Source organism: Mus caroli, chromosome X, assembly GCF_900094665.2.
Source record: "Mus caroli chromosome X, CAROLI_EIJ_v1.1, whole genome shotgun sequence".
Classification (NCBI taxonomy): Eukaryota; Metazoa; Chordata; class Mammalia; order Rodentia; family Muridae; genus Mus; species Mus caroli.
In genome coordinates, this window is record NC_034589.1 from 6,454,210 (window position 1) to 6,464,210 (window position 10,001).

Consider the following 10,001-nt stretch of genomic DNA (forward strand, 5'->3'; position numbering starts at 1 on the left):
CCACTTTGTTTCAAAAAATAATTGCAGTTTTACTCTTGCATTTCAGGCAGTTCCTTTTAGTCTAGACAGCGTTGCAAATTCCATTCACTCCTTATTTTCGGAGGAAACACCTGTAGTTTTGCAGTTGGCTCCCAGCGAGGAGGTAAGTGACAAAGTTTTTATCTAAGAGCCTTATAAAGAACTGTTATTTAATGATAGTTTTAAAGTGATTGTGTGAAAACTGCTATGTACTTTGTCTGTATGTTGGAATTAATCTGTAGAAGGCAGCTAACCTAGCATTCTTGATTCTCCTTGTAGAGAGTGTATATGGTGGGGAAAGCAAATTCAGTGTTTGAAGACCTTTCAGTCACATTGCGGCAGCTCCGTAACCGCCTGTTTCAAGAAAACTCCGTTCTCAACTCTCTTCCCCTCAATTCTCTGAGTAGGAATAATGAGGTAAGTGGTTCATTTGTTGAGTGAATATTATTAAATTCCCATCGCATATGCTACTTGAAACCTTAGCAAGACAGAAGTTGTAGAGAATGAAGAATTGGGCTCACTTACTGCTGGGGTGCGCACGCTCTTTCTTCTGTTGCTGCAGGGTCCATGACTAAATGCACCTCTTCTGAATTGCCATTTAGTAAATACTTCTCATTTTCCTCCCCGTGTTGCCAGTTGATCCAGACAGGTCACAAACCAGTCTTCTTGGAGGTTGGTTGAGCTATGAAGATCTGGTGACTCGATGTCATTATTCACAGCTGTTGCTAATGTGGACTCACAGTTTTTGCATCATGTTCTCAGGATGCTGCAGTAGAGAGACACTCCTGCTTTGTTCATTTGGATTTTGGAGTTTGTTTTTTGTTTGTTTGTTTGTTTGTTTGTTTTTTTGGAGCTACACTTACTATTTAGTACCGGCTGGCTTGGAACTATAGATGAGGCTGACCTCAGACTCACAGAGATGTGCCTGCTTCCTTTTCTTGGGCACTGCATGCACCACCATGCCTGCCAGCCATCCCTGCTTGGATCTCTTGTCCTTTATAACTATTGTGGTAGCTAGGAACCATTATTCCTAATTTTCTGCTTTGGAAAGTTTTCAAGGCAAGTAAGTAAACTGGTCCACTGGTAGGATCTTAAGACAGTGGGGTCAATGCTCAGGCATGGCTTCGTTAGAAGTAAGAGCTACCAAGCGGTAGTCAATAGACTAGTATTAATTAGGGAGTGACCATCACCTTTTTGGTAGGAAATAATGTTTCATGTGCATGCTTTTCTGATAATGGGCCTTGAGCCTTGCAAATAATAAGCATTTCTCTACCACAGAGCTTCCTTGTTTCAATTAGAGTGAAGGTACAAAGGGAGGAAATGATATACATTTACCTGATTAGTATTCATACTATGTTGTACTTTCCTTGATAAGTGGGGTCCAGATCTCTGCTGTGTATTTAAAGCCATGTCCACTCTTTGCTCTCTGAAGGTTGACCTGCTCTTTCTCTCCGAACTGCAAGTGCTTCATGATATTTCAAGTTTGGTAAGTAGGCTGCTTGCACTTTCAAGTCCTATCTGGTTTGCTTCCTAGAAATCTTTAAATAAAATGAGGCCAGCTAAAAAGCTTCAGTCTGCTCCAGATTTATGATCTCATGAACACTGAGAAACTATTGGTGGTAGAGGAAATGCTGGCCTCGGTCTAGTGTTAGTAGCCATTTCTTCTGCATTTCTTCCCTCAGGAGAGGCCATAAATCCTCAAAGAAGGTAGGCCTGGGAATAAAACTACCCTGGCTGTAGTTGTAATTTGGCCACCCATTCCTTGTCAGACATTAGGACTTAATTCTGGTATCCATTGCTGTGGGTCAACAGTAGGAAGACTGGTATGAACGATTAATAGCATTAACCAAGTCGAAAAGGGAAAAAAATCTATCTGCAAGTTATCTTTTAGTAAGTGGTTTTAAAAATCATCCACATGACCGAAATAGATCTTCTTACTTGTCTGCTAGCTTCTGAAGTTCTTTGCCAAACCTTTTCATGTGGGCTGGGTTCAAGGAGTTTGAAAGCTTAGTGCTGGGGGCTAGGGTGGTACTCTGGGTGGGTATGCCGGAAGAAGACACTGATGGCTCCTGAATTCCCCACACCATATCCGCCCAAGGAGTTACTGCTTCATGCGTTGTCTCTCATCTAAGTTTTTAAAAGTAAGCAATGAGATTTGTGTTGAATTGATCAGAAACTCATTTAAGGGAGCTCTCTTTGCTGCCATCTTAAACTGTTTTCATGTTATAGTGCAGTGGTATGCTTCTGTGGCCACCTAACGTGGTCAGGTATAAAACTTGACTTGGTTGCATTTGACATCGCCTTTGTTCATTTGTTCTATTTGTTTGTCTGAAGTTGTCTCGTCATAAGCATCTAGCCAAGGACCATTCTCCCGACTTGTATTCATTGGAGCTGGCAGGTTTGGATGAACTTGGGAAGCGTTATGGGGAAGACTCTGAACAGTTCAGGGATGCTTCTAGGATCCTTGTTGATGCTCTCCAAAAGGTAAATAGCAATGCTACTGGTAAGAGAGGGTGGCATGTGACCATTTCAGTCTCTTGATGGAGAAATCTTTTGAGGAATGCTGTTGGTTGAAGCCTTTTCTTTTTTTCTCTGTGCAAGGGTGGAACTCTGGGTCTCTCACACGCTAGGCAAGCAGTCACTCCAGCACTGAGCCAACTCAGTTCAACTGAAAGATTACTTGATTCTTTGAAGGTTCTCTAATTCTTATGTCTAATAATAGTATAGCGCTAGGGTTGGGGGATATAGCTCAGTGTCAGAGTGCTTACCTAGCATGTGTGAGGCCCTAAGTTCAATTCCCAGTAACACGACCAGAACAAGTAAAGAATGGTATAGAGTCCGAGGTGGATTTGGGGAGGTATGGCGGCATAGGTCTCTAATACCAGCACTTGCAAGGGGAAGACAGGAGGATCACAAGTTTGAGACCTATCTGGGCTACATGGTAAGACCCTGTCTCGAAAGACCACCATCAACCAATCATTATTTTTAAAAAAGTGTATGTTTGGAATCTTTCTCCAATGCTGGCAGTGGCAGCACTGTGCGTTTGTAGATCCTGACAGTATGTATAACCTAAAGCATACCATCTGAACCGTTTCTAAGTCTGCCTCATTGGTGATACATATGCTAACTGCAGAACCATCTCCACTGTCTATCTGCAGAGTGTTTTCATCGCCCCATCGAAAACTCACACAAAGCACACTAGCACAGTAGCCTTCATGCCATTGATGTGTATGTAATAAACGGGGGTTTACTGGTCAGTGGAAAGGAAAGCTCTTCACTGAGGCCTCATTGCTAAACCTCTGGGAGGTCCGTGATTAACAGAGAACACTGAAGCAGATTTCTTCATTTCTCCTTTCTGCTTTCTACCCTAGCTTTATATGCCATCAACTTCAATCCCTCATTTTATTTAAATGTTTGAATGTATATTAAGGCTTAACTCTTTACTGAATATTTTGTTTGGTTCTTTTTGTTTTTGTTTTGTTTTGTTTGGTTTGGTTTTTTGAGACAGGGTTTCTCTGTATAGCCCTGGCTGTCCTGGAACTCACTTTGTAGACCAGGCTGGCCTCGAACTCAGAAATCCACCTGCCTCTGCCTCCCGAGTGCTGGGATTAAAGGCATGTGTCACCACCGCCTGGCTCTTTACTGAATATTTTAGCATAAGCAAACCTGTAAGGCTTTTTCCTATCTGAGACACTGCATATTAAAGCTTAAACATATTTGTGCTAATATGCATTAATATTGTATAATATGTAATTTGTAAAGCTACAAATAATTTTAACAAATATGGATTTGTTTAGACACAAAAATAATCAGTATGAAAGGTAGTGTGTTAATTTGCTAATTTATCCATTCCACAATGTATATATTTTTTGAAACAATACTGTGTATATGACATTTATATCCATAATTCTTGTCTTTGGTTCATAATCAATATAGTATAACAACTATCCACATAGTATTTCAATAATGTTAAGTGATATATATTTTCTAGAAATGATTTAGAATATACAGGCTGCTGAGCATAGGTTCTATGCAAATACTATGCCATTTCATGTAAGAGTATATAGTTCAGAATCTGTAGAAAGTTCTAGAACCAGTTCCCTGTTACCAAGGGACAGTTTTATAAAATTTTTGTTAACCAAAGATACAAATGTAAACAAAATGTATGTATTTTGCGATTAGTCATAATGTTAAAAAAATGACTTTCAGTTTGCAGATGACATGTACAGTCTCTATAGTGGGAACGCAGTGGTAGAGTTAGTGACTGTCAAATCATTCGACACATCCCTTGTGAGGAAGTCAAGGACCATCCTTGAGTCAAAACAAGAGGTGAGTAAGTTTTTGGATCCTGCTTTAATGCATGAAGTTAGCTTACTTTAAAGAAGAAAAGCCTGGGCTGCTAGCAAAATGGCTAGCAGTGAGTAAAGATACTGTGAGATAACAGTGAGTAAAGATACTGGCTGTAAGCCTGGCAATCTGGGTTTGATTCTCAGGGCCCACATGGTAGAAGAGGGGACAAAGGGACTCTTGAACTTTGTCCTCTGACCTCCAGACCCACACACTTGCATACATATACACTTAAAATAAATAAGGTGTAATTAAGAAATTTGAAATCTTGAAGCTGAGGGTGATGGTGTAGGCCTGTGATCCTAGCATTGGGAGGTAAAGACAGGCAGCCCAGGAATTGAAGATTATGCTTGACGACATAATAACTTTGAAGTCAGCCTGGCCTGTATGAGAACCTGTCTCAGTAACCGCCTACAGAAAAAAAACCCAGAAACTGTTCGTCTGAGAGGGAAAGAAAACCTCTCAGTGTGTTTAAGATAGTTACTGTTAAGGAACCATCAGCAGTTAATGAGAGGGAGTGGGTGCCTGTCTCAGCCTCTAGATTCTGCTTTTCTAGAGACACATTATTTTTGTGACCCAGTTCCTCAGTTTCTGGGACCGCCTGCATACACCTCTCTAATTTTAATTTAGTTTATCAGTATGTCAGTGTTGATCTTGCTTGGACTGAAAGCACAAAGAGCAGCCAGTGGTTCTCAACCTATGGGTCATGACCTCTGGCTGTTGAATGATCCTTTCACAGGGATGGCCTGAGACCATGGAAAAATATAGGTATCTGCCTTCTACTTCATAGCAGGAGCGAAATTACAGTACCTTTACAACACAAGGAACTGTATGAACAGTTGCAGCATTAGAAAGGGTGAGACCCACTGACATAGAGGCTCAGAGAGAAGCTTGCTGCCCATGGTAAAATGTGTGTGGGTGCATGGTCTCAAACACAAAGCCTCAGCACATTTGACCATGAAGGGAAAGTGCTGCAGCTGTCACTAGACTGGCCTGACAGTTCACACCTGTAATCCCAGCATGTGGGAGGCCAGAGCAGGAAGATCGAGGACTTAAAGACTATCCTCACCTACAGGGTGGGTTCATAGCTAACCTGGGCTGGGTTACATGAGACTTTGTCTAGGAAAAACAAAAATTACTTATGGGCCCATTTACAGGGTCCTCCATGCTCAGTCTGAAGGATTAGCATGAGAGTATAGCTATGTATAGCAAGTGCTGATTTAAGACAGTCTAGAGATGACTGGCTGGATATTGTTGCCTTCCAGATCCAACTTAGATGGAAGAGTATCTGCTTAAGACTGCATTTCAGTGAGGCTCATACCTAGAATTCAAACACTCAGAAAGCTGAGGCAGGAGGATTGTCTTAGTTAGGGTTTTACTGCTGTGAACAGACACCATGACCAAGGCAACTCATATAAAGGATACCATTTAATTGGGTCTGGCTTAGGTTCAGAGGTTCAGTCCATTATCATCAAGGTGGAACATGGCAGCATCTAGGCAGGCATGATGCAGGAGGAGCTGAGAGTTCTGTCTTTATCCAAAAGCAGACAGGAGAAGACTGGCTCCCATGTGGTTAAGAGAGTCTCATTGCCCGCCCCCACAGTGACACACTTCCTCCAACAAGGCTACACCTACTCCAATAAGTCCACACCTCTTAATAGTGTCACGCCCTTGTCCAAGCATATTCAAACCACCACATTCCATTCCCTGCTCCCCCCAGCCCAGGCATGTCCCTGTTGGAGTAGGAGTGTAACTGTGGGTGTGGGCTTTAAGGTTCCTAGTTGTCTGGAAGTCAGTTTTCCGCTAGCAGCCTTCAGATGAAGATGTAGAACTCTCAGCTCCTCCCTTGCCGTGCCTGCCTGGATGCTGCCAAGTCCCTGCCTTGATAATGGATTGAACCTCTGAACTTGTAAGCCAGCCCCAATTAAATGTTATCCTTATAAGAGCTGCCTTGGTCGTGGTGTCTGCTCACAGCAGTAAAACCCTAACTAAGACAAACATCAATTGTCCCAGTAGTCTCTTCTGTTCTTGACTCTAAAGCCAGAGCCACATGGCCAAAGTTGCTGAGTTCTGCTGCTTTCAGGGACTGGACCATGGCCCCTTCTTATTCTATTACCATCTTTCTGCTTTCGAACTCCCTTATTGCCTAAATTTGGCTGTCCTGGGACTTACTCTGTAAATTGACCTTGAATTTAGAGATCTGGCTTTTGTCTTCCAAATACTGGGATTAAAGGCATGTACTACCACGCCTGGATTTAAACTTTTCTTTGCCTGGAATTTGCTCTGTACCACATTGGCCTTGAACTCTGAGATCTGCTTGACTTTATCTCCAGAGATTAAAGGCTTTTACTACCACGCTGGGACCTAAATTTAGCTGGGTGGGATCTTGCCACAAAGTCACCACTCCCTCAATCTGTTTATCTCCTGGAACAAAGGATTCATCTCCATTTCACTTCCTGGTGCCCATTTATTACTTGAACCGTAAATTTTATGTTTCCTTTCTCAGCTTGCTATGCTTGTTCAAAGTGAGACTTAACCAGAGAACAAAGTCTCTGATGGGCATTTTTTTTTGATACTTCCTTTGTCAATGCAATTACTATAAATCTCTTTAACTTAGCCTCAGCCTTTTCAGAGAAGGGCAGAAAGCAGCCACATTCTTTACCAAAGTATCACAAGACCAGTCCCTTGTCCACATATTAAAATTCTTTCCCTCTGAAACCTAGAGCCGGGCTTCCACAGTCCAAATCACTGTCACTAACAAAGTCTTCCATATTCCTACTAGGATGGCCCATTAAACCCCACTTAAAGCATTGCACTGCTTTCCAGATCCAAAGTCCCCAAACCCACATTCTTCCAAACAAAAGCATGGCCAGTCCCAGTACCAACCTCTATCATAGTTAGGGTTCTACTGCTGTGAAGAGACACCATGACCAAGGCAACTCTTAAAAGGACATCATCTAATTGGGGCTGGCTTACAGGTTCAGCCCATCATCATCAAGGCGGAAACATGGCAGTGTCTAGGGTAGATGTGAGGCTGGAGGAGCTGAGAGTTCTATGTCTTCATCCAAAGGCAGACAGGAGAAGACTGGCTCCCATGTGGTTAGGAGGGGGGTCTCATTGCCCACCCCCCCAGTGACACACTTCCTTCAAAAAGGCTACTCCAAATAATAGTGGTACTCCCTGGGCCAAGCATATTCAAATCACAATGTTTGGTGTCAATTCAAGGCCAGGTTCAGCTACATAGCAACACTTAGCCACAGCTAAGACCTGGAGTTCTTTCTTTCTTCTCCTCAGTTTCCACTATTAAACTTCTAGAAGTTCTAGATAAAAAATAAAGTTTCAAATGCATAGCTCAGCTCTCAAATAAGGCAATCCTACAAAGTAAAGAGGGGGATCTGTAGTTAGCAGTCTGCCAGTTGGGTGTGCCAAGAGGCATCGACTCTGAGATTGGAACTAACACTTCCTTATAAAGTCAGGGAGGCAGAAACAGCTGCACCTGCAGTAAAGGGGAATCGTGATAGTATCTTAGGGTTTTACTGCTGTGAACAGACACATGACCAAGGCAAGTCTTATGAAGAACAACATTTAATTGGGGCTGGCTTACAGGTTCAGAGGTTCAGTCCATTATCATCAAGGCAGGAGCATGGCAGCATCCGGGCAGGCATGGGACAGGAGGAGCTGTGAGTTCTGCATCTTGAGCTGACTGCAGCCAGGAGAAAAGTGATTCTTCTGCGCTGGGCAGAGCTTCAAAGCCCATCCTTCGGTGACACACTTCCTCCTACAAGGCCACACCTCTACAAGTACCACTCCCTATAGGCCAAACATGTTCAAATTGCCAAATTGTTTACCTACCAGCAAAAGGAAACAGAAAGACACTCAGTCGTCTGCCTCAGCCCTGGGAGCAGGACTTATTTCCTGGGACATTTTTAATCACAGGGATTTCTTTATATGGATTTGAGGGTTAAATGTATATTGCCTAGGAAGCCTCCAATTGAGAAGTTAACATAAAACCTGCTCCCAGACCAATGGCAGCTCTCTGGTATTGAGCTGAAGTAAATGCAAAACCTCTGTTAGTCCTTGCCGTCAGTACCCAAGGCAGAGAAACCCCCACAGCTAGTCCTCCAAATACAAACTCACAAAAGTACAAAGCATGGGCAGGGCCAATTGACCAAGAACTAGAACATCAAATAACATATGGACATAAGAGATAAGACTTAGAATTGATCAGCAAGATTGTATGTATCTGGGCCTGAAACATTCCTTGGAATATCATTTTAGTGTGATTGGGCACCTACCATCAGCGCCATCACTCCCTACATTCACAGTACCCTTAGCTGTGTACTAGGATGGCCTGCTTCACAGAGGACGAGAGACTCCCCTGTGAGGTGTCTTCTGAGTACGTGATGGTCTTAGATTAGACTGTATGTAGTCAAGATTGAAAAATTCTGTTCAATACATATACACTCAAAATGCACATGAAATGGAACCGAATCAGCAAATAAATCCAAGAAAGAGGGACTTAACGGAAGTCCTTTGTGTCAGCTTTGAGCCCCCCACAGGAAGGCGCACATAGCTGTGGGCCCATGGTCTACTCTCTGTCTTCCAGTTGAAATCAGTCTCTTCTGTTACTTTAAGCTGTGGTGAGAGTTTAAGGAATTAAGCCAGGCATGAGATCACACATCTGCAATCCCAGAATTCCGGAGGTGGAGGCAGGAGGATTGTTAAACGCAGGCTAGGCAAGGCTGAATAGCAAGTCAACCATCTCAATAAAGCAAAAAGACTTTGCATATGTGGAACACTTGCCAAGTCTACACAGGCTCTCGATTTCTCTCCATTTGTTCCTTAGCACAGGCAAATGAAACCAGCAGCAGCAACTTCAAGACCTGGGTGAGCCACTGCCACCTTTGTTTATAAGGCAAATCTGATTGTATCCCTTACTTTCAATGCCTGAAATCAGTCAGTGGTGTCTCCCTGCATATAGGTTCAAGTCCAGATCCTCCATAGCTTCCCTAGTTCTAGCCTCCTCTCCTGCCATCCTACTTTTGAAATTTTCTAGCCAGAGTGAATGACAGACGTGTTCCAAATGATACCTTTCCCAAGAATAAATTTAGCTTTTCAGACAGTGTACACAAGGAATTGATCCCTGCCCCCAGGTCTGACACGTGTACCACTTCAGCATGGAAAAGGCAGCTGCAACATCACATTTTCCACTCTTAAGTAGCTAATCTGTAATATAATTGAAGGTAAATATAATACTCTATCGGGAGAGAATGCTTGTTCGTGGCAAATCCCCTTATCTTATCCCTCTGCAAGTTTTCTCTTGCGTTTGACCCTTTCTAAAAATATGATGCTGGAGACGAAACCAGACATTCAGGCATTGTAGGCAAGCCTCTAGCACTGAGCCACCCCCTTATACTACTCTCCAGTATCCTGGGAAGCCGGTCCTTCTTTCCTTTATAATTGGAATGTATGTGTATTTATTCTTTTTTTTTTTTTTCTAGCTTCAGAGCTTTATAATAAGTTGTTCTCAGAGGGATTTCAGTAGCATTACCCCTCTCATTGCTTTGTCTCGGAGGCAGCATCTTGTTGCATATGTAAGCGGATTTCTTTTTTTTTTTTTTTTTTTTTTTTTTTTT

The 10,001-nt window shown here is 42.7% G+C and overlaps 1 protein-coding gene across 1 annotated transcript in view; it reads left to right on the plus strand.

Annotated features, from left to right (window-relative positions):
- Nucleotides 1-10,001, plus strand: part of Atp6ap2 (ATPase H+ transporting accessory protein 2) — a 29,422-nt gene that overhangs the window by 17,162 nt on the left and 2,259 nt on the right. Inside the window, exons 4-8 of the mRNA XM_021153168.1 lie at nucleotides 47-142; nucleotides 298-435; nucleotides 1,451-1,504; nucleotides 2,353-2,502; nucleotides 4,228-4,347. Of these exons, the coding sequence (XP_021008827.1) occupies nucleotides 47-142; nucleotides 298-435; nucleotides 1,451-1,504; nucleotides 2,353-2,502; nucleotides 4,228-4,347 (558 nt within the window). The remainder of the gene's footprint in view (nucleotides 1-46; nucleotides 143-297; nucleotides 436-1,450; nucleotides 1,505-2,352; nucleotides 2,503-4,227; nucleotides 4,348-10,001) is intronic.